This window comes from Dermacentor andersoni, chromosome 6, assembly GCF_023375885.2.
Source record: "Dermacentor andersoni chromosome 6, qqDerAnde1_hic_scaffold, whole genome shotgun sequence".
Classification (NCBI taxonomy): domain Eukaryota; kingdom Metazoa; phylum Arthropoda; class Arachnida; order Ixodida; family Ixodidae; genus Dermacentor; species Dermacentor andersoni.
This window is the reverse complement of record NC_092819.1, coordinates 28,955,206-28,979,414: the sequence shown is the minus strand read 5'-3', so window position 1 is coordinate 28,979,414 and position 24,209 is coordinate 28,955,206. Positions and strand designations below refer to the sequence as shown.

Genomic DNA, 24,209 nt, shown 5'->3' with positions numbered 1-24,209 from the left:
GAGCGCGCGCCGAAATTGGTGTCGTCATTCTCTTTTATTATATTTTTTTTTAATACGAGCGAATATTTGGTCAATGTGCTCAAGTGACGTCTCTTGCACCATTGAGGCGTCTGCCCTAGTCTGCGCTGATGTTCGTTTTCGTTCGATTCGGAATTCTAACCACCGCGTCTCTTTATACTTGCGTTCTGTGTTAGTAGATTATGAATAAGTATTAGCGTGATGCAGGTTAGCAGCTTAGTCATTGTCTGGTATGTACAGGCACACCACGAACCTTGCTTAACCTTGTTTTTTTTTTCTTGAAGAAACTGCAATTTTACTTTTACATGTGCAGGAAGCTTACGAATTGGGACGTGCCATAGGGACGCACCACTCCCGAATCTCGAAGTCTTGCTCTAAAAAAAAAAAAATATGTGCACGAACAGGCCCTCTGTAGATAACGGCGACTTGACGAAAAAAAAAAAGAAATAAGCCCCCATAGTTGCCGACGTTCAGCATATACATATGTATGTATAATACACATAGGGCCTATACAATGGAAAGTCCGCACTCCGGCGTGTTTCTTGTATCAGCAGGGTCCCTCGTGCGTGAAACTTGATGTATATGTGAAGTCTATATCCATATGTGTACATACCAACTGTATTATACTAGCGCTCGTTTATCGTCTGACGGATACTCCACGTGAGAGAACCATTCTCTGCAGAACTCCAAAGACAGCGTGTCAAAGGTTTACGTATACTACGTCTATGTTTGGCTCCTTGTGAGAAAATCTCTTCTTTTTTTTTCTTGTTATACAGTTTAAAAGCTTAAGAAGTGTTGTCTTAAGAAGTTCATCGTCTAGATAAAATCTAGCTGTTCACAAACGTTTTTCTATATGTACTGTTCTTCGTGTTTTGGAGCCCACAGTGACGACCAAAGATAGTGCCGCGTCATTATCAGCGCGAGCATCCAAGTTCCCTGTTCAGCGATGCTTAGTAGATGCGTCCGGTCGTGATACTGACCGAAGTGATTATCATTCACTCAGTATTGGAGAGTTTCAAGATACAGCTACCCCGCTCTACCGTGTCAAACACCTGTGAGTTTTGCACGTGCTAGCTAAGCTACGCGTGGTGTATGCCTGGCATCGCATAGCTATTACACGCAAAAGTGGCAGGTTGAAAATACATAGCGGTAACCGCAGAGTGATGGCGGTAAGCTAAAACTCACTATTGAAGCCTCCCTCGCATGTATACGGCGTGAAGCGAGACTACTAAGACCTCCGTCGAGCCCACGAGGATACGCGGGCTTGGCTTTGCTGCGTTCGCATGAAAACAAAAGTACGGCCATCTAAATGAGTAGCATTAGTCGGCCTAGACATTATTAGCACCGTAGTTTATATTTAAATAGTAACCTCATCATACCACAGTGCATGTTCAACAGAAGAGATAGCGAACGCCTGTGACACGAGTGCATAACGTCAACGATTCTGTTTTATGAAACCCACAACGTCTTCATTCCTCTGTCAATATCATAGTTCGTCTGAGTGAGGAAAGCACAGTAAAGGCTGAAAGTCATTCTTAAAGGACAGTTATGCTTCTGGAAGGTTCCGATGAGAAAATAAAAAAAGTTGTGTAACGTTGCCCACATTTTGTTCGCGCCTTGCCGCAAATCAAGTGTAAGTGCAAAACCAAGCGTCAAAGTTGTCCCTTGCGTGTCGTTGAGATGTGGCTGTGTTGCACGCAAGCGAGCTTATATTACTGCGCAGCGCTGTTAAACGTCACACTCGGTATTCCACCGCCCTAGCGCCGTGCCATCATCCATGCCGGTTGGTGTAGTAGGTTTTATAGGCGCTAACACGAGATGTCGCTTGAAGAAAACGCTAAAGGCAAATGTTAAGTGCAGCTAAAGTGATCGATTATTCCTACGAAATGCCCAAAGCGCTCTCTTATGGCTCGTAAACTGTCGTCGATCTCTGGTAAGGATAATGCGCAAATAAATTGCAGTTCAACGTGAAAGGTGACGATATTTGGTCAATTTTGCCGTATCTTTATGCAGAATGTCCTGTTTTCTGCACTGAAGTCCTGCAAACCGTTTCATCGGTGCTATTGATCGCGACCCGGGGCCCACCATGCATGTGCGTGTCTCTAGCTCAGCGACGCAGCAGATCCCAACAAAGTATGAGAACCTACGTTTTTCAGCGTATCCCGTAAATCCTGCGCTGCGCCGACGTGTTGATGACGTAACAGTATCCGCCCATCTTCTTGGGCGATGTGCTGTATTGAAGAGATGTGCTGTACTTGAGAGCGACGTTGTCGACGACTGTGCCACCTCTTGAAGCAGAAGGAACACATGACAGATTTCCAGGATCGTTGTCACTCTAGATAAACAACCGCCTTTGGTGTTTCTTCATACTTAACGCATGCGCATTCGGCGTTTCTGTTAATACATTTGGACGACTTATATATTTTTCTGTGTCTTCTTTAGCCGCACTCATTTACCGCATCCGAGCCAGTTTATTTTACTTCTTCTGCTGCTTCGTTTCAAGACGCCTCTAAACTACGCTGCACCGCAGAGCCTGAGGGCGATATAGTTCATAGTGCGCGCTAGTTACATATCGAATTCGTGTATGCCAATACAAAGTTTTCTTTTTTGCAATCAGTGGTAAAAGATTATTTAATTCTAAATTCAATTCTCATTACGTGCGGGGATGGTGATGGCAGTGAAAAGGAGGTCGGTGTCAAATTCGAAAGCCTTGAAATTAGTTCCAATATCATTTGAGTCACATGCTATAAGGGGCCTGTGTTCTAAGTTTTTGGCTCGACATGAACATGTTAAAGAAAGAGGATAGCCTATGAAATTGTTCAACTCTGCCTCTAAGCGTTAGTCTTCGCTTTAACAGCATCTTTGTCTCTCCACCAGTTGACTGAGATATGTGTGAAATTAGAAATGCTATCTTCCGGCAGTGGCAGAGCAGATTGAAATGAAATTTGTTGCATTTTTTAAAGTAAGTGTAATGCTAGCAACTACCGGGAGCCTATATTTTATTTTGGTTACCAATGTTGTCTCGAAGTGCTGAAAGTTGAGAATTTTCAAACACCCGAAGCGTTAAGGTTTCTGCACTGGTCTGTAATTTGCACTTAAAAGGGGTCACACAATTCTGCAAAATTCACAATTAGGACCACTAAATCGGACATAGCTATTATAGTATATTATAGCTTGTTCTGATGTACACCATCAACTCAGGAATAAGGTGATTGCGAAGCCCAGCTTAACGAAATTATGATTCCACGTTAGCAGTGAGCTGTATTTGTTCGCTTCGTACGCTCTAACATATGCAATTTACAAAATCGTCATATTATGTACATGTTGGGGTATTACATGGTTGCAAATTTGGTATTTCCTTTTCTTTTCTATTAGTTTATTAGCTGATTTACTGATTATTTCCAGCAATTTCAGTAATAGCTTTCAGTACCTATATCAAACAACCGCTTCCTGTGGTCTAACATTTCTCCTTTTTCTATGCAACAAGATTCATTCATATCAGTTCTGTGGTTGCCTACTGACACCACTTCTCCTATTCATTCGAATTTGAATACAGAAATTGGAGTCAGCCCTACTCTGAAGCTCCCCCTTAAGTTAGACACTCCGAAGTATGAAGGGGAAGCACCAGGGAAACGGCGCCTTCCTTTCTCTCTTGAGACGAACTGACAGGTTGGGCGTTCTAGCTCCCAGCTTGTCGCTCAAGCACCATTAACTACATGGTGTCATGTGGTTTGAGCGGACGCCGGTGGCTCTGCGCTGGGTGACAAATGGCTGTGGAAAAAAGAGACGTTGCACCTTGAGCTTTTACATTGTTTTCTAGCCGATCTTGCAGCAATCACACTTCTTTCTTGCAGAGTAGCCAACGTGACGGCTACTCTCGTTAACCTCTCTGCCTTTCGCCTCTTCTTTTTTTTCTCTCTTCTATCTTACTAGTGCATTTAAAAGGGTCTCTCTCAGAAGGTGTCATCAAGTGTATAATCAAGTACATGATGCTAGATGAAAGGATGTTGGTGCGACTCGATAAACTTTTGTAAGCCTTTGTCTGTGCAAAGTTCTCGCGTGCGTTCCGCACGTTCACTAGCTCTCGATCCACAAGTGTGTGAGCGTACGCCCTCGCGAAGCTCGTGTAGCTGCGACTGCGTCAGACACGCATCCTGTTGCGTGTAGTGCAAGGCTGTAGGTTTCCTGTCCTCCCTTTGCCCGCGCTCTGTTAGAGGCACTGCCGTGCTCTCATCCATGTTTACTAGTCATTCAGTTAGTTCCTTCAAGACTGTGAAGCTGGCAGCTTGGCCGTGATGGCCAACTCTCCAGTTAGTTGTTGATTAGAGTGCTAAGCAACAGTGAGTAGGGTGCTTATCAAAATCGGGAGAACGCACGTAGGACCGATTTTACAATAGTTGTTGTGATTAAGATGTCAGATGGGGTTTATCGGTGACTCCTGCTCGGAATATTCGGGGCCGAATGTTAACCTGTTGGGCCGTATTTTGTAACGATTCTCATTATTTTGTTCTGTATTTCTTTTATCAGCTGCCGCGCCGATACCGACGATAACGTGCACGCGGAGGTGCACGAGTCAATGGCGAAAGCTAAAAAGAATGGAAATAAGAACGAGTTCTTGCAAAATGTGGCCTGAGGTTAACGAATGAAGACATAAGCAGCAAACGACTGCACGTTTATGTACTTACCTCTATCTTCTTCAAAATTATTTTTAGTGCCACGAGTTCCAAGCCTTTGCTCTCTTTGAGTCCAGCTTACGTGCTAACAAAGGTCCACAAAGAGAGCATACATGTTTTCGACTGTGCGTCCAAATCCTGCCTTTACGTTCAGAAAAGAAAGAAAGCATGACTATCATTGCTTTCTTAAGCTGCAATCCATTGAATTGTGTGTTAGTCGGAAAATAAAACGGTATTAGTTGCTGCATTTCACGAGAAACCCAAAAGATATAGCCTTCATCACAGACAAGTTCTCTTAATTAAGAAAAAATCTGATAGTGTGCGAGCCGTGACGTGGAACCAATGATCTATGTGGAATACAAGGGCAGGAATACGACAGCATACAATGTCGTGTTTGTTATCATCTTGCCGGTGTGTTCCGTCTACAAACCTGTTTCTGCCCAATCAGGCAAGTCCGCCACATTATGTCTTCGTGTTTGTACGAATGGCTAGATACCTGTGCCATCCTATCCTCACTTTCCCTGAAAAACTGTTTGTGTGTGCTTACGTGACATCTAACACGTGGTGTAGCACCCTACCTTCATGTTAAAAGCAGTTTCCCGCGCTGTAGAGAGAGCAGATGCGTGGCGCGTTTCCCTCGACATTCGTGTCAGGGTCAGTACAATATAAGGTGTTTGATCCCTGTGTTCCCATCCCAATGCACGTCTGCACCATACGAGTGCAGAGCGCTTTGACAGATTAAAGATTGTTGATTTTGTTTCTCGTGTAAATACAAGGTTATCCCTGGACGCTCCGCGAGGCGTCCATCAGATAAGTGAGAGAAAGAAAACGGAAGGTGTTCGTACAGTGTATCATCCCACGTGCGTTAATCCCTTCTCGGCTCGGCGAAGATGCCGATCGTCGTGTTTGTTTGACTCGTTTGTTTGTTTTGTTTTTGTTGTGTCTGTCCACTGATCCCTCGCTGTTTGCTCCCTTATTGGGACAACGCGCTGCCGTCATGACCTGTACAATTTTCGCGCGCATACCACTGGGAACGCTGTTCGGAAGTGGTCATAGCAGGCTCCGTGTTCTTTGAGAGTTTGGTAAAAATGAAACTTGTAGCTCACCTCTTGTTAGCCGGTGTTTTGCGGGCCAGTGTGCATGAGCGCACGGAAGCAACGTTCCGACCCCCGTCTGCGTCGTTTTAAATGCGTGGTGTTTTTTTTTTTTTCGATCTCTCTCTTTTTCCAGTGTGCACGTGTGTACGGGGAATGCGCGTGTTGTTCTCAAAAGATTGTGTCAATCTGTCAGTGAATGTCACATACTCAGGTCGACCCGTTATTATGTGTCCGTCTTCTAATAAAAGAAAACAAAAAGAACTGAACCTATCTACACGGCCTTGTCTCACCGTCTCGTCACTGCCTCGCTTTCCATCAGTGGTGACCCTGCTTCGTAGGCGCCTACAAGGCGACCAGGGAGCAAAAACTAGAGAAATTCCTAGACAGATCCTTTCTCGCAACGCAGTATGAAAAAAAAAACTGCGGATCCCACGCACTGTGCAAATCGATGTAAGCAAAGCTTTGTATGCTGTTTGGTTAGCGGTGATGTTGGCGCTGTTGTGACTGGGGATCCGAAGACGTGGAATATGCTCGTGGAGGAGTAAGGGAATGTGGGGCTTGGCCCGATATCCAAGGCGTTTTACAAACAAGTTTACATTTACATATTTACGAGAAAATTCAAAGTAGTACAGAAAAAGTTCGTGAAGAAGTTGTAGCAGCCGATCACTCCCGCCATTCATTGCTCTTTTTACGCCCGGCGTGGTCATTCTCCATTCATCTCCCCCAATCCGGCGTCAGGACACCAATGACATCAGCTCCCTTAAATCCGGAGGTCTGTTGCTCTTTCCCTCCGAAGGGAGCTTTGTCGGAAACACATGCACATCACTGGGCACAAACAGGGGAAGGGGAACCGTACACTGACTCCGTCTCCGGCGTGGACGTGCCAATTTAGTCTGCTGACAGGTGATGGACCGTGTCCTTTCTAATTGCCTGAATCTCTCCTGATCGAGGTGCTCCCGTGATGGCCATAAATCATCTGTTGTGAGAATGATTTTGACGAGGCCGCCGGCCCCATAATCGCGCTAGCAGGGACCGGAGGTTGTCGCGGGGTGAACGGCCGATCACAACAGCACCGAAAGTGTAAGAACGGAAAATCACGCGCCGCGCATGACTGCGAAATTTGGCCGAAATGTTCACAGCATTGTATGCTAGTGGCATGCTGTGTTTTTTCACCAAGTCACCATGGTGATTTAGGACCATTTTAACCCTGTAATGCACAACGCACCTTCTCGATATTGCGCCGTTTGAGACTTCGAAATTCAAATTTGCGCACGTGAAATACAAATAACGCCATTAATAGGGTGGATCCAAGTGGCACTTGTGAATTCAAACTCAAATTCAAATTCTTTATTTCTGCCTTGTACAAATACAGACAGCGGAGGTGCAGAAAAAGCTGTCAGAAACAGCTTGACAAAGCCGCAGCCCCCTCAGCTTATGAATCCAATTACTAACTATAGCGCTAATTATCTTTCATATAATTTTTTTAGTACGAATGTGCCTTCCATGGCGAGAAATAAAGGCGCACAAATTCTGTGAATTTTCTTTGATGAACTGTGTGTGGGCATTACCGGGGGTTAGATACTCCCCAATATTGTTGGTGTCAATGTTGCTGGATGCTTTGAACCGCAAACTCTGCAAAGTAAGTATGTGAAAACTTCAGCAACCAGCGGCCTCATGAATGGACAACGAAGCCTAAAGTGGCGCTTGACTTCTACTTCAATATTCACAATGCATCTGGAAGACACACCACAGGTAGAGTCCATTGAATGTCGTTGAATGAGGCGCCTTTCAACTGGCGCCTGCGTAATGATTGTTTAGCCGGAAGAGGTACACCTGTCGTTGGCATTTTGCGTTGGCTAAACAATCACGGTATAAGAATGAGGATATATCAATGATATATCACTCAAGGTCGCTCAAGGATACATCGCATGTACTTTCGTGCTGTTCTGCAGTTTGGTCGCGCACTTGCTCCACCTTCTTTTTAACGCGATAGCGTTAAGGAGCCCATGTCGCAGAAGATCCGGCGTCGGCGTCCGGTGTCGGAGGTCGTACTCACAAGAATATTTTTGAACCACCCATACCTAGGCCCTCCATGGGACTCAAGAATTTAATGAACTAACTGAATTTATCAAGCTGAAATACGTGGAAAAATCGTTAACTGTGACTTACATACAACCTACAGTAATGATAGCTCTTGGGCTGTAATTTGACTATACGTGAAAACATATAACTCTGCTACGCGAAAACTCAAAGAAACCCCTTGTCCAGCGTTTCTACCATTCACAGACAAGCCGCGGCGTACGCCATTCAGGCACGCCGGCGCGCGGGTGTTTTGGGCGCCACGGAACGGCGCTCCCGGTTCCTTGCAGTACCTCCAGGTAGCACTTGCCTCCGTCGCATTGTAAGGTCCCTCTATAATTATTAGGGACTTTATCGCATTGCGGCCCACGCAAGAGGCCGCGTTTGTACCACAAAGCCCGCCTTCGTGCATAGCGTTCGCGGCCAGCGTTTACCGGTAAACATTACGGTTACATACACTCCAGTTGCCGGGAAGCGTGAGAACCAGTCAGGGATCTTTGAATGTTATCGGGCGTTCCACTCTTCAAGGAGATGGGGTCCGGGCGGTTTGGGGGAGGGGGGGTGGGAGGGGGGGGGTGCCATTAGCTATGGAGTCCGGGGGGCTTGGAGGTGTATTGGGGGCTCCATTTACGATAAGGTCCGGGAGGTATTGACATGCATTGGGAGGGGGGGGGGGGGTGATAGTAAGGTGATATATGCACGTTTGAACGACCACCTTCAGTGCCTAGCGTAGGATTTGTTTGTGCTCCCTGTGGAGGCGTTAGCGGTCGGCTCACGCGGCCACCGCTCAGCGCCTGCGCAGAGCGGAGCGCGCCCAAAGCAACAGGCATCCACCCTCTTAGGATACCGCGGGACCAGCGAGAGAAGAAACAATGTGCACAAAGGCACAGGACTTCGCCTTGTCCACCACATTCCAGTCCACCACCACATCCATATAAAGATGTTGATTGTACTCCGCATATTTCTCAATTACCTCATTGATGGCATGAATGTGATCCAACAGGGAATAATCTCTGAGAGGGTTGAGGATTATTATTCCTTAACATAGTACATCGATTGCATCGTGGCAGAAGCATTGAAATTTAATTTAATTATGGAGTTGTACTTAATTCAATTATTTATTATAAAGTCGCATGTATACATTGTATACAAACATTCGCGGTCCGCACCTCGTTTTCCTGCGTAGCGAAGACGCTCCTGTTCCGTGCGTCACCTCATTCGGGCTCGGGTGTCCTTGACGCTGAGTGCACGCTTTGGAGCCATTTTTCTGGCGCATGTTTACACGCTCCTTCTGCACACGTGAGCAGCACGCTGTTGAGGAGCCATCTCCCAGCGCTCTATTCAGGCTATGGACGATTGTAACGTTAAAACTATGAGAGCCCAGCACGCGACCTCGACAGCCCAGCACCTGCATTTTTGTCGCATAGAAACGCAAGCACAGCACGTGCCATACGCACAAACTATGAAACGCTACCACGGCGACACCGGCCAGAATCAGTGAAGGCGAGTGCCATCTGATGTTTCAAGAAACCCAGCGGCGCGCGCTATCAAGATCACATCATCATCAGCAGTAGCGCCCGGAAAGTCGGGATAAGTGGCAAAGAAAGCTTCGCATTAAAAAAAAAACACGAATTGAAACACGCTCATCGTTGTTGGGGCTTCCGCTTAGGACTCGTATATACAGTTAGTTCTTGTGCCCACAACTTTTTCTTTCTTTTCTTTTTCGCTCTATCTTCTACGTGATCTATGGACTCGCTGCTTTGTGCTTTGTTACTTTGTTGTAGAGTTGTTTCGACAATGTTTGATTATTTCACTACCTTTCTTCTCTTTCTTCTTTTTTGCTTTTTTTAGCTAAGATTCTGCAGTGGCCGGCCCTTTCTGTGGCCAAACCTGGAGGTGCTATATTGGGCTGCGTCTGTTGTTTCACCTACTCCCACGACACCAGCGCTGATTCCTCCACTTGCGGATGGCAGACATATAAAGCATCAACGTTGCTATATTTACTAAACTGAGGAAGGACAATACTGTTTCTCTGATCTGTCCGTCGGTGAAGAGGACACCATGGAATCCTCCGCATTTAATTTTGTAGCGCGTGCTTTGCGTGCTTTACCTCTGTATAATCGTTTGCCTGCGCTATCACATCTTCTGTTTTTGGTAGATAAGAAAACCTTGCTTGGTTGTTTCTGCCGAAGTTCTTGCACCACAGCACCGAGCCCACAATGTTTTCGGGTGCATGTCTCCCTGTACGCTGGCACCGGGGAAAATTGCGAGCTCCCGGCTGAAACCACTAAAGCAGCCTCAAAAGGGGGTCCTGTAGGCTCAGGCGTGAGCACCGACAGTGCAGGAACTGAGCTGAGGGTGAATTCGACGAAGCTGATAAAGCCAGTGACAGCACAAAGCAAAAAAAAATGAAAATGTCGCAACGCCGCTAGCACAGGCGCGAAAGTGGTCGCATTTGATTGGCAAACTTGGTGACTGATACAAGTTGGAAAAATAGGGCAGTGGTAATAACGGGTACGCGAAGCACTTAGGATACAATAACGTCTTCACGAATAGCTACAATATTGCAAATAATAATCAACAATGTTCGTTCCAAACTTTCTTGCATATTCTTTCTTGTACCGCTGTCTTCTAAGACTGTTGGATAAAACCATCTTTAGCCTCAATTATTAATTGAATTCGGCTTCTATAACAGCAGCATGCTCAGATCACAGAGTACGCGTGGATGTTTGGCAATGCTTCCACAATAGCAGCTTGTAGCGAAATTTTATCATCGTTGTGTTGCGATTAAGCGCACTCTCAGTGACACTCCTCATACTACCAAGCGTAGCAGGCGATGGCCACACTGAGGGTGATATGGCCGCAGAAGCTCACAGCCTGCCGCTCTTGGGACGCACATGCTCTGTCGGAGCACGCAGACTCATTACTTGGGAGTGGCGCTTAGTCACATCGTGCACAGTTAGCGTGGCTGTTGACTCTGCCATTTGAAGATGCTTCAGAACAACCATAACTGGGTTTTAATTCAGGGTTCTCACTTAACATATCTTTCATCTGCTGAAGAGATTTAACCGCCTAAATGGCTTCTGATCACTGGAAGCGCTTCTTTCTCTTTTGTATCAGATGATAACTCGCCATAAGCTGTTCTTTCATTCCGAAAAGAAAGGATTTGACAACATTCAAGAAGGCGGCGATCTCCAAGTAACTGCAGTCTGCGTGTAAGCCGACTAGAACAGCGTGCGGCTTCATATCCTGTGTCAGCTGGAATGCTAATACTCTGAAGTAAATATGCCAGATGACAGAGAGCTTTGTGAATACGAAGAGAACCGCCAAATCCAACTCATGCTAAACTACTACATAGCAGACATTTAATTAATATATTACAAGACCACCTAAGCCAGTTAGCTACTGACAACATAATAACAACTGACGCTTCTCTGTGCAATAAGAAGGCAGGAAGCGGGATCTATGAATCTCTTCAATGGTCTTTCCGCACCTTCCCGACTTCACACCCATATTTCAGGCAGAATCATTAGCGAAGCAGAATCATTAACGAAAACTTCCCCAAAACGACTCGTTAGCTATTATTATGACCGGCTCGCTAGCTGTCTGTATGCACAGCACTTAGTGCATCCTCAAATACGAGAATTCTGCAAACATCTTGTTCAATGGCAGCTCCACACTTACGGCGAGTTCACTTGCTTTGGGTACTAGGGCACCGGCAGTTTTTCTTGAATGAGACGGCTGATTCACTCACACGAGCATCCCTAAATGGTCATGTAATCTCTGTTTTGCCGACATCGGCTTAAGAGGAAGCTTTACCTCGGGCCCAACTCCGACGCGGCCTATTCAAATACATCTAAAATGCAAAAACGTTTTTCTGAGATAACCCCTGGACCGATTATAAAGAAATTTGTTGCATTTAAGAGAGAAAGTTAAATTCTAGTGACTGTTGGAGGCGTGATTTCTATTTAGGGCATGAATATTGTTAAAGAGATTTTCAAAAATTCGCAAGTTTGAAAAAAAAATAGAAGCACGAAGTTTACAAAAATAACTCTGCATCAAAAACAGATGTCGCGATTCTGTAAACGGCATCTGTTAGATTATTGAAAGCGGACAAACTCGATTTGTCATTTTATAGCTTACGTGAATTTGTTACGTTGTGTACAAGGGTTCTGCAAAAGCTGTATTTCCATATTACAAAATTTTTTGAGATTCATGTCCGACATATCAATTTTGTCCACTTTAGATCTACTATTAGAAACAATACACAAATATGTGATATCATTTTTCACTGCTGAATTACAGAGTTGTAAACTTGAGAGTTTTGATTTCTGAAAATTTTCCATTTTTGCCCATTTTTAATAAAAAATTGACGACCTAAATCAAGAATTCGAAACAAACAGTCACTGTATTTTAAGTTTTTCTTTTAAATGCAACATACCTCGCCAAATTTGGTGCAGTGGTTGCCGAGAAAAACGAATTCTCCTTGTACATGTATTTAGATAAGAGCACCCGAGCTAAAACTTCTTAATAACCGCGGCTAGGTACAGAAATTTCTCCATATCACAAGATTTCGCGAAATCCACTCTAACATGACCTCATAAATTCCCTCATCTTTGTTTTCCTGTGGAATATTAACTGGTGTCCTGCAAGACAATTTGAAGTTTCCTTTACAAAACTGAGATGCCGTATTCAGCCTTCATATCTTTTACTTGCACAGGTCTGGTCTGGCTATGTCGCCTCTATGTTATTCTTGAAATGTACCTGAATATATCGAGCATTTTTCTTTCTTTTTCATCTCTCATGCCGCCGATTTCTAATGCAAGCAAACTTTGGAAGTATCATTTTGACAACTTGGGCTATCGCTAACTTCGCCAACCATTATTCTTCTGGGGGTGTCTTCGCTGGCATCCCATTCAGCCGCAGGGATGCTTTTCTCGCAAGTTTCATTTTTATCAGGGACACGAAAAGATTACCTTGTTTGATTTCTCAAACAAGCAACCATTGTTATTACTTCATTTCTTCGCATTAAATTAGTTTACCTCAAGATTTACAATATTGCTCTTTCTCATTTCTAAATTTGTTTCTTTAACCCGCGCTCTGCCGCGCAAATTTTATTTTTGTTATAATCCTGATAAAAACACATGTGAGACCGCCGGCTTCTTCAATATACGTATCCACTAGACGTATGCTGCGCGTGCGCAGACACAGACCGCGTGTGTTTCACGCACAAGTACGTGCCAAATATAGCGAAAAGATTTCCAGGTGTCATTTATGTGTATTCATCTGACCACCAATTTTGTAAAAAAGCCGGCAACGAACGTTGCCGACATTTCCGGTACCATCAAACAAACCAGTCAACAAAGACAACACCTGCCAAGTATACTAAAGTATGCTGTGACGTATTCACGGCACACTTAGAGATTTTTGACGCATGCGTTCGTGGATCTTGAAGTTTAGAGACATTCCAGGAAGGCGACAAATTTCGCTGTCGACTTCTAAGCGCTGCTACAGAAGAGATGACAGCATGAACGAGCGTGAAGCCGTAGTTTCAACCAAGGTTCAAGCAGATTGAGGACTCTTGATGAAGATCAAGAGCGCTGAAAAGAAAACAGGGCGCCTTTATACGTTGGGCAAGTGCAAGATGAAGTCCACTGAATGCTCAAGTACCTTTTCTACTTGGTGTCTGCGGAGGTCCTCCGTTGAATCTACGGCAAAGAAAGAAACAGTAAGCTCGGCTTGAAAGCATAAAGGAGCGAGGACCTGAATACGAATGTTGTATCTCGCGGAGCGTCCGCCAGGCTCACATTTATACATCGTCGTCGTAAGGACCATGTCGCTAGACGGGAAGAAAATCGAGCCATGAGATACAGGTGCGGCGTCGACGAACGTGGATAGCACAGAACAGCCACGGGTGAATCTGCTATTCGGTTCCAATAAAACGCAACCTTGACGGCGACACAATTTGATATCATCCAACACCCCCCCCCCCCCCCCCCCCTACTTTCTCTCTCTGCGCTTGGCATGCGCCTGACGCTCCGAGACCACGCAATCTTTTCAGGTGAGTCGTTTATATAACTGAGCGGAGAGTGGCACGGAATGTCCAACAAAAGGAAATAAACACGCTTTGTAGGAGTAATACGAGTATGTGGAGATCGCGGCAATCGAGAGCGCTGAACGTATGGCAGCCAAGATAGCGATAAAATGGGAAGTGACAAGCGAAAGAAAGAACTAAGGAAAAAGAAAGAAAAGAAATACATCTAACTTTCCCCCATGCGCATTTCACGGATAGCTCGGCGTGTCTCTTAAGTCGAGCATGTGTTTTCATCCTGTATTCCTGTCACGTGTTTCCTAGTGCCATTTATATAACTGTTCACGTACCTCATATGGGAGTCTACTAAGCCATGTTTTCTAGCCAACGATAAGTGCGAGGAACGGTTGTTTGTTTTTGTTTTTTTTATCTGACAACGTATTGGCGCGCATGACTTATCTCAGAGTCGACGACGGCACAGAAACCAACAATATCAAAACTATAAATACAGTATCGTTTACTGGCGGAGAAACTATCAGCCTGCCTACTTGTGATGTTATATGCATTGGCATTCTATTTATTAATGCGATAGCATTCTTTGCCTACCCCCATCCGCTTTGTCTTGGCTGGGCATTTGTCTGGCTTCTAAGCGATGACCGCGTAAGGAAAGGTGTAGTTAGGCAGGTTCCATGGCATTGTGTGGGAATCGATTTTTTGCGAAGCCTGTCGTAGGTAGCTTGCTGTCGAACATCATTTGGGATTCTTCAGAGAGTTGGACCAATGTGTATGTGTAAAGCAGGTAGTTGGATTCGACGCGAGCTTGTTTGTGTGTGACGACAGAAGCAAGGCGACGGCGATAGTGTGACAGCGACGGCATGACGGCAGTGATGTTTTTACTTCGGCGAAGAAACACGTCACAACCTTTTCCATTACGACCTGGGCCGATCCCGAAGGCAGTGACGTCTAACACGGCGCCTCACAGCCTTAGCTGCCACGAGGCAAGAATGCAAGAAACTGGCACACTCCCACTCGTGGCGCACAGGAAAGGACAGTGTGTTGTGTTCGTCCGTGTTCGTGGCCCGTGGTTGCGTGCGCGGTTACGAGACACTCGGGTACGCTGCGAGACGGCGCGCCGGCGGTGGTGCCCGCCGTGGGGCTTCGGGATTGACGGCACTTCTGATCATCGCCGGCAGATAACGACTGATACGGCAGTGGAGTTCGGCTGCCGTGTCGGGTTTATGGCGGGACGAGAACTAGAGAGCCCTGCTGTGCGATCAGGCGTGGTCGGTGCGGTCGTCATGCTAGCGTTGTTCAAATGCAAAAGTTTTGTTAATTCGACACGCGGTAGTAAGTCTGTGGTCGAGTGCAAGCTAGCGCCCACGCACTCTCGCTCGCGCTGTGTGACGTGACGAATATTCCAGCCATCTCAAAGCGCTGTGATTGCCGTTGGCACAAACATGTTTGTGATTGTGGCCGAATGGTTTCTCAAACGAAGCTCCTATTTGGAAAAGGACAAATTCAGGCAAAGCGTTCCAGAGGGGGTTGCCTAGAGAACCGAGGTCCAGGTAAATGCGTTGCAGTCACATACTGTGCTTGCATATCGGCAGGCGAAGATCCGAGCTGCTGCACAATGCTCCTTATGGCCTGTCAAGTAGACCACTGCTTTTATTTTAAATAAAGCATGTTTTATGAAAAAAAATTACGCAGATCCCATGCACCCTAGGAAAAAAGGTTATGCGAAGCGTTTCACCGGTACCTGGCTATCCATTAATGCTTGGAGTTCTACAAACTGTAACCAGGTGAACCAACATGTCTGTGTAAATTGAGCAGTTCTGTGTGGGTCGCGAGCTTACGTGTGTGGGACGACAGCATGCGACGGCGACCACGTCGAAGACGATCGTATGTCAGCAAAGGCATGATATCTACGCTGGATACTTTCCGTCTACGCTGGACGAGAGCTTCCGTCATGACGATGGCTGTGTTCTGCATGGGTAACAGACAACCCTAAGCGAAAGAAATGTGGATTGTGACGTCAGAAACAACTACGTCTTCTACAATCATACGTACCTATGGCTATGAACAAAGAAGCTGAGCCTATAGCACATTGTAATGCCGGCCCAGCTAGGTCCAATCTGGCGGGAAAGCACGAGCTCTGGAAAGCACGAGTTCGGCGCACATATTACTCCCCGCGCTAATGAACGTGATGACATCAGTGTGCCCGTCAGTGAACGGATAGGCACAGGTTAGCTTTCACAAACGAAAAAGGTAAGCCTATAGCCCATTGCAATGACGGCCCCAGTCACGTCCAGTCACTTCTCTGGAAAGCACTGGTTCGGCGCCTACATCACCCCCCCGTTCTAATGTACTTGCTGACACGAATCTGCCCGATGAATAAGCAGATATGCGCAGATTAGCTCTCCCGAACAAAAAAGGTAAGCCTATAGCCCATTGCAGAGTCAGTCCCAGCCAGGTCCAATCATTTCTCTAGAAAACAGTGGTTCGGCGCATACATCACTCGCCATGTTAATACGCGTACTAACGTAAATTCACGCAATGTATAAAAGGAAATGCGTATATTGACTTTCGCGGGAGAAAATAAGGTAAGCCTACAGCCCGTTACAACGTCAGCGTGACTAGGTAGAATCCCTTCTCTGAAAAGCCCCGGTTCGGCGCATGCATCACTCCCCATGCTAATACATATAGTGAGGTAAATTCACGCGATGTATCAACGGACATGCACCGATTGCCTTTCGCGGGAAAAAAAGATAGGTAAGCCTTTAGCCCATTACAATATTGGCCCAGCCAGATCCAATCACTTCTTGGAAAGCGATATGTGGTTCGTCGCATACATCACTCCTTATGCTACTACACGTAGTGACGTAATTTCACGCGATGTAACAACGGACATGCGCAGGTTGGCTTTCGCGGGAAAAATGAGGTAAGCCTATAGCCTGCTGCAAGATGGCGCTGCTTGCAAGACGGTGCGATGCACCGCAGACGGCTCACCGCGAAGCGCAACCCTCCTGCCTAATGTGGCCGGCCGAGCGTCATCGGCTGCAGCGCGTGGCGGCAAGGCCCGAAAGGCAATCTTAGCTACCCTAGTAGAGGACATGCAATAAAATAAAGTGCACTTATACGGACGCAGTTCCGAAAGAAAACTTAACCTCAGCTTTTGTTTTGTCGGATTTGTCAGTATGCCAGTGCACGCTTTCAAAAGCGGTGGGCCAAATGGCTTACTTTGCGCCATCCCCTCTCTAGACAGCGAGGGGAGAAAGCAAGTACCTATACCTCCTCCAACCCCCCGGTAGATACGTCTATGCACGGTCAACAGATATGGTTTTTTTACCACGGCAATGCCCTACATTCTTTTAAGCATCATTAGTTTCTTGAGTTCCGCAAAGGCAGCTACCGCCACCTCGTCTACTGCGTACTGAGCACGAGGTTACGTGTTCGACTCCCGGCCATGGCGATCGTATTCGCACAAAAACTGAACGCAAAAAAAAAAGTTAAGCATACGAAAACTTTGGTGTTTATCTAAGCATGGAGCTTTTACAAGTGTACGTGTGTGTTCGCGCATTTAGATTAAATGAAGTCAGTCAAAAGTCTGTAATTTAGAACTTCTTCTAATCCTCCCCTCCCCCACCCTTTGTTCTTTCAATATTTGGCGAATTTTAGGCACAAATTTGCAGGTTATGGCAGTGTCCAAAGGTATTTGGAGGACCGTGCCGCCACCTCTCCCTGCCGAGGCCAAGTAATCCTCGCGAAGTGTTGCCTCCAAGATTGTCGGCGTAACGGGCACCTGTGTTTCATCGGAAATCTCGGAGGTCATGTCCCACGCCGCTAATATCAAGTGTGTCGAAGGGAGCGCTAATGTAACGCATTTCCCGTGTAAGCGAGCCGAAGTGCTCGAATTTACCAGAGCTCAAATTGAAATACCGCGCGGGGTTGCCTCCAGAACGTGCGCATCATCTCCGAGGGTTTCGCTGTAGAGCCGAACGCGAACCAAGAGGCGCTCAATTGGTCTCTACCAATACCCACAGAGGGCGCATGTGTTCTTCGCATTTTAGAGTTGCTGTATGTGGCTCCCAAAGGGTTGGTAGCATGTACAGTAAACTCTATCCCATTTAGTACCCGAGAAAAGGATCAACGTACGACGCGTTTTCTAAAGCTTGCGCAACTGTTGTGCGCGACCGAAGTGAATTACGAGCACGCTTAATTTGTGGTAAACACCGATAACCCTATTCAAGTACGCGCGGAACGCCGATTTGCTTTTATTAGACAACCGATTTGCCTTCATTGGGCTGAACTGATTATGAATTAATTCTGTGCATTACACAAATGAAGATAAACACTCGTAACAGTCGTGAGCAAGCGTAAGCAGGTTATGTAATTATAATATTGATCTCTGTTTCTATAACAGACTTGCAGAGTTCTAAACTTTACGACTCAATTTCCAACTTTTTTTTTCTAAACATTTGGAACGTATATGTGAGCTCCGCTCTAACAGTCAGTGCAGTTTTAGCTACAAAGGCGTTCTGGATTAGTGACACAAACGGCGAAGAGCGCTATACCGAGAAAGTGATTGAAAGCAAACGGACAACACCGAGGCACTGACTTCCAACTAAAGCTCATTGTGCAGTGACGGAAGATATAGTAAATGAAATACGGTGCAGAAGCAAGCCCACACAAGTACACTCACTGAAACACAATCAACAAAAAATGATTACATATCCGTGACTAGGGGACTTGTGCAGGGTTTCTTTCATCCGCGAAGGGTATGTAGAAGTAGGCAGTGTTAATCATGTAGTTACTGTACCTCGACGTCCTAACGTTCTTTCTTAAACATTTTTAACGTTTTTTTTTATAACGTCTTAATAGACTTCTCTTATTTTTTTCTTATATACCTCAAATCTCGTTCGTTAGCTTGAGCCAATAATAAGTTAACGCATTTTTGCGTTACACATCTATTTCAATAAATGGCGCGACACAAAGTTATTCATGATAATGTCGATATGTCATAACCTTGCTTACTATTTCTTTCAAAGTTGCTCTCGCCCGTAAACTTTCCTTTCGCTAATACGAAAGCCAATTTCACTATTCGGCGAATTGAAGCCAATCTGCAAGTTAGTTGGCGCAGGCTTCCGCCGGTGCCTCCAAGTGATGTCCTTTTCGGAAGCAGCTACGCGGAGTAATTCGCTTATTCGGCCTATTATTGTGCTCACGGTATCCCAGCCTCGATTTAGATTGACTCCTTATGCCTTTTATCGCACCGGAAATTGCCTCAAGTGTATCATATATTTAAGGAATGTACGTGAACTTCATGCGGTGACCTTGGTTGCTCGCTTATTGTATATGGGTGATCCATTAGGCGACGACGGCGCGGTCCGCGTCCTCGTCACAGACGAATTGGTCAAGATTGGGCCTCAGGAGAGAGGGAGAGAGTGTAGTCGTAACTGAAGATGTCAGACTTGTTACATACGCGGCTTCCTACTTCAGGTGAGATGTCTGAGATGACGTGAATAGGAAAAGAGTAAGAAAGTTAGGTGGACAAAAAACAAAAAGAAATTGTAAAAGTCTTTCTTCTTGCAATGTCGGGCATAGATCCCGTGATGTACATGTTTAGTTGTGTTCATTGCAACTGGATCTGCTTTAAGGATGCACTTATATAGTATAGAGAGGTCCATTACATTTCCCATTGTAATGGCCTGTCAAAGAACGTTATGCGCGTTGAATATGCGTAACAATCTGGCGCACATGTTTCTACCAGGTAATGATAATAGTGTCGTTATGCTCTCGGAATAATGTACTGCCACCAAATGATTTATGTGCGATATGTGCTCAGCGAGGAACGCATGGTATAACAGCAAACACACATTTGTGCCGACTTACTATGCTCAAATCTCAACCTCCGCAATATGCGCGTAACGGTGTTTCAAATAACTTGCTGCCAAGTTCCTCCGTGCTGCACATTCAGCTCCCTTTCGCAGCCGTCGGCTTAAAGCATCATAGATAGCATCAATATGCGTGCGTAACGATGAAATTTATTAGGAATGAAGGTACGGTGGGGAACGGGTCGCCCTGTTCACAGTGACGCAGCAGCTCGTGCGCTGTCCGGACACCCAGGCGACCGGCGCCCGCATGTTTAGAAGGGCTGCCGCAGCACCAGTGGCCGAGCGATGGCCAGCGGATCGAGGGCGTCCGCGGGCAGGACGAGGTACCAGTTCCTGCCTCCTCCACGCCGACGCTGGCCGCGATAGTCGCCATCGTCGTGACCAGGGATGACGACCCGACGCCGGGTCGACGAGACGACCGTGGTCGAGGGCCGGTCCCTGTCCTCTTCGTCGTCGTCTTCCATCATGTCGCCGCCGCCGCCTCGGCCACGCGTGGTCCGCTCTTCGTGCGTGATCGTCTCCTGGCGCTCGCGTGGCGACAAGGACTGCAGCGGCTCCAGCACCAAGGACCAGCACCCGTCACTCCCGAGGACCACCAGCAGCAGCATCACCATGACGACAGCCGGAAGGAAATGGAGGCCCGCCCATGCCACCACTGTGCGGTTTCTGCCGTCGGGTCAAAAAAGGTAATGTGCATTACTGGATAGCTTGAGTCTGCGTAAAGGGATCGCCTTGTGAAACGCCTAACGCGCGAATGCGTAACTAGCGCATGACTTCTAGGCGATGTCCCCGAACACGTGGGACATATTATATAGGTACGCAAAGTTGGGCCACATGCGCAGCCACTTTCTTCTCGCCGTGGCCGCGGTAGAGTGCGAACGGGAACGCGAGCTATTGGCTGTCGTGACGGTAGCACGCGTTTTTCATAAGGCCTGTGATATCGCTGATAGAGCAGGTGACACATGTATTTGATCTTAAAGGTATCCTCCTTGCCGTCTGGAGTGAACTGACCCAAGGTTGTCGAAAGTAACAAAAGACTCGCACTTGTCTCCACTGCGCCATTCTTCTGCGAGTCGGCATCGTTGAAATCAGCTAATGAACCAATTATTCAATTTATTTGAAAGATAAAAGAAAACACCGGTTCGTTTCGTTCAGTAGAGCATTCGTTACAAGTGCTTTGAAAAAAAAATGTACGTCAAGCAGTCGTCGTTGCTTCTTTAACAGTAGTCAAGATATGCCCCATATACTGTCGTTCTCAGCTTTCCGTTCGTCCAAGCCGTTATTCAGCACTATTCGCGAGTGTCTCAAGAAAAAAAAATCGTTTTTTTAAAGACATGCTTTTTTTTTTTAAATATCTGCTTAGGAGAGAATGTGCGATTAAGGGAAGCTTGCTGATCCCTTCGTTATATTGGTGATGTTTTGAAATTGTCATACCGGTCTGGTACCACTACCACGGAATCTCGGACAACCTTCGGTGGCACAAAAGCTGCACAATACATAAAAAAGGAAAGAATTTCAGACTTAGAACAAGATTAGCTTGGATCAACATATAGTTCCCTTTCTATGTATTGCTTCAAACAACCTGCGGAGAAATGACTCCTTAGTTGCTTTTACAACTTCGTAAGGCGACCTCACAGCTATCTGTAACAGAGGAGATGGCCTAAACAGTTCCCAATTCCTTGAAAGAGAGCAAACGTATTATTATTTATAATAATAAAAAATACGCAAGATCGACACCAGTTCACCTCATTTTTAACTGCAAGGTAATGCAAATACAGGAACTAAGAAATAGACAATAATTAATAAAAAGGGAGCTTGAACACTTACGCACTGGACATCTTCGGGCGTGCGTCAATGGCAGCACGTCTGCCACAGCACCATGAGTGTTGACATTTAGCCACTCTATAATGTGACGTCCTCTGCGTCGGTCTTTTCTTATATACGTCCGCATCTACCTGGCGCACCGATGTAGAGAGCGATTAACTTAAAGAACAGCTCATCCAGCGTCCACGCTTGGCTGACGGTCGAAACACGTCGCCCACTCGATGGGCCTGGGCGATTTTCGAGCGCGCGCTTCGATGCTCTCCCTGAAGCGTGATACCTCCAACCGCCGACGTCGACAAGCGTTCGCGTGCAGCTACGTCTGTTGCAGCACGTCTGCTAGCGGCAAAGAGACAGTAGCGCGGAGTCCTTGAGTTTGTGTCGTTGACGCTAGCGTGGCACGATCGCGGTGATTGTTGTGCGAAACGCAGCGGACGACGAATTAAGCGTCTGCTGTTCCTGAAGAGAGCGTGATACAGTCAGGTTGCGCCCTTGTCTGACATTGAAGAAGCGTACGCGGTTATTGAGACGTCTGCTTGGCGCAACCGTTAGCCCGACGTTATTCTCGAAACTCCTCACTTTCGCGGCTGTTCTTTATACCCCAAAATAAGGTGGCAGACTCGTCCGAAAGGCGAAGAACTGACAGCGCTAGCAAGGTTTAGCGTTGCGATTGAACTGCTCGGAGGATGTTGTAACTATACTATATATGCGGGTGGTGACATGCAGGTGTGACGCAGTGCCCAAGGCATCTCCTTCAGAGCAGGAGCAGCGCCATGACATCTACCAGGCGTCAGAGAACGTTATATAAGAACGTGTTTTATCCAGCGACCTTAACTCTATGGACTCATGAGCGCCACAACCAGTGCCGTTGCAGGCGTCGCAGGCTTCGAACCTGGACGCTACACGAGATGAGACTGGATGAGACCGCCTGGAAACCGTCGGCATTGGTCAGCGACCAGTGAAATATTACATCCGTAAAGAGCACTGACTCTGGTACCAGTGAAACTGCATCGCTTTGAGATTGTGAGCCCAAATATTTTATTGTACCTTTCAATCGTTTAGGATAAAAGGAATGCATTGCCTGACTGAATAAATGTTTTGTGACTGTTCGTCGGCGTTCTGAAGTTGCCCAAATTCTGAACAATAAGTTAGCCAAGACCGTTAAACCTGGTCAGAGGAACGTTGTTGTTTGGATACTATGGAATTTATCTAGCACATAGAAAAATTCATATGGACCACCACACCAACGCCCACGCCAACGGCGATAATTCGCCTGGAGTGTCCACATAATTGCCATCTTGAAATGGACCCTGAACATACCGCCCTATATAGCTCCGCCCGCGCGAAAAGCCTGCATGAAACAATTCGCCATAGCATGTGAGGTATAGCGTTTCAAGTATAATGGTCATAGCGCACTTTTCAACGTGAATCTTGCTTTGACCAAAAACGTTGAAGCTTAAGATCCAGCACAACCATCAAAACATTGACGGCTTTCTTGAGGGCGTAGCGGGAACAAAAAGAAAGGAGGAGAACAAAGGGATAATGTTCAAGCTATTCGCACGCACACACAACAGCATTCTAATTGAAGTTAACCCTCAGTCGGGAAGAAAAAGCGCAGCCAGTGTTTTTGCGGCCCTCTGCGACATAAGGCGGAGGAGAGTTAATAAGGGTGACAGAGTGACGTCGCCAGATGACATCGGGAGCTTCTTGGGAGAGAGCTCGTTTCGAAATCTTGCACGCACGTCAACAGGTCGCCGACGAAGACGAAAACAAACGCGGATATGAGCCGTGAAAAAAAGCGGCGCGTTGTCATGTCGTAACAGAGGATGCTCTTATGACAGACAGGTGCTCGAGGAGTGTCGCGTCGTTGGGGCTCCCTTCGTGATACAGCGTTTTGTCACCGCAGCTACGCGCCTCCAACAGTCGCGTCGTGGGGTTAGAAAAAAGTGATCGTCGCTGAAATACTCTCGCTTGTTTCTTTTACTACAGCAAACGCCGCTCCGTCAGACCCCGATGGGCGAGAAAGCGTGACCTCTGGATATGTCGCGGAAGCTGTTCCGAGCGCGTTCGACGACCCCCTTCTCCACCGCTTGTTTCCGAATCTCCCGACGGCGAGCCTCAAAATATCTTGCGGGTGTGGAGGGCCGAGACAGCCCTCTCTTGCATTCAAAAGGCGCTCATCCGGACGTATAAGAACGGCTGCTCCGAGCGAACGCTTAGTAAACCAGTTGTCACGGGTACTACTGCCACACTTCGGAAAGCGGAGCGGTAACTAGTTTGCCCTTCAATCTTAACTTCAGAGGGAAAGCTATAAGGAAGCGGAGCTACAGTTCAAATGGTACGTATATATGCTTGGAGCTCGTGCAATTAAGAAACGACATAATTAGTCGCATCTTGATAGCACGCGCAGGTACTCGTCCTTCAATAAGGCAACCGATTTGCACGACTACAGTACGCAGGACACAAGAAATCTTTCATCACTTATTCGAAAATTTTTTTTTTCTGATCGACTTGTCGAGTCTCCACGCGTAGCCGAATTATAGACAAAGGAAGCCTTAGGTGGGTGGGGTTAGGGGCGTTAGGTTTGGTTAGGTAAGGT

General features: G+C 46.5%; 1 protein-coding gene across 2 annotated transcripts in view; it reads right to left on the bottom strand.

Annotated features, from left to right (window-relative positions):
- Window positions 1-19,921: 19,921 nt before the first annotated feature.
- LOC129382279 (uncharacterized) overlaps window positions 19,922-24,209 on the bottom strand; it is a 31,289-nt gene continuing 27,001 nt past the window's right edge. Inside the window, exons 1-2 of one of the 2 annotated variants that reach the window (XM_055066023.2) lie at window positions 21,617-21,851; window positions 19,922-20,455 (exon numbers count right to left, since the gene is read on the bottom strand). In XM_055066023.2, coding sequence (XP_054921998.1) covers window positions 20,041-20,455; window positions 21,617-21,627 — 426 coding nt within the window. In that variant the 5' untranslated portion in view covers window positions 21,628-21,851 and the 3' untranslated portion in view covers window positions 19,922-20,040. Of the gene's footprint in view, window positions 20,456-21,616; window positions 21,852-24,209 lie in introns of those variants that run through there. The other variant, XM_055066024.2, reaches the window with a different exon arrangement.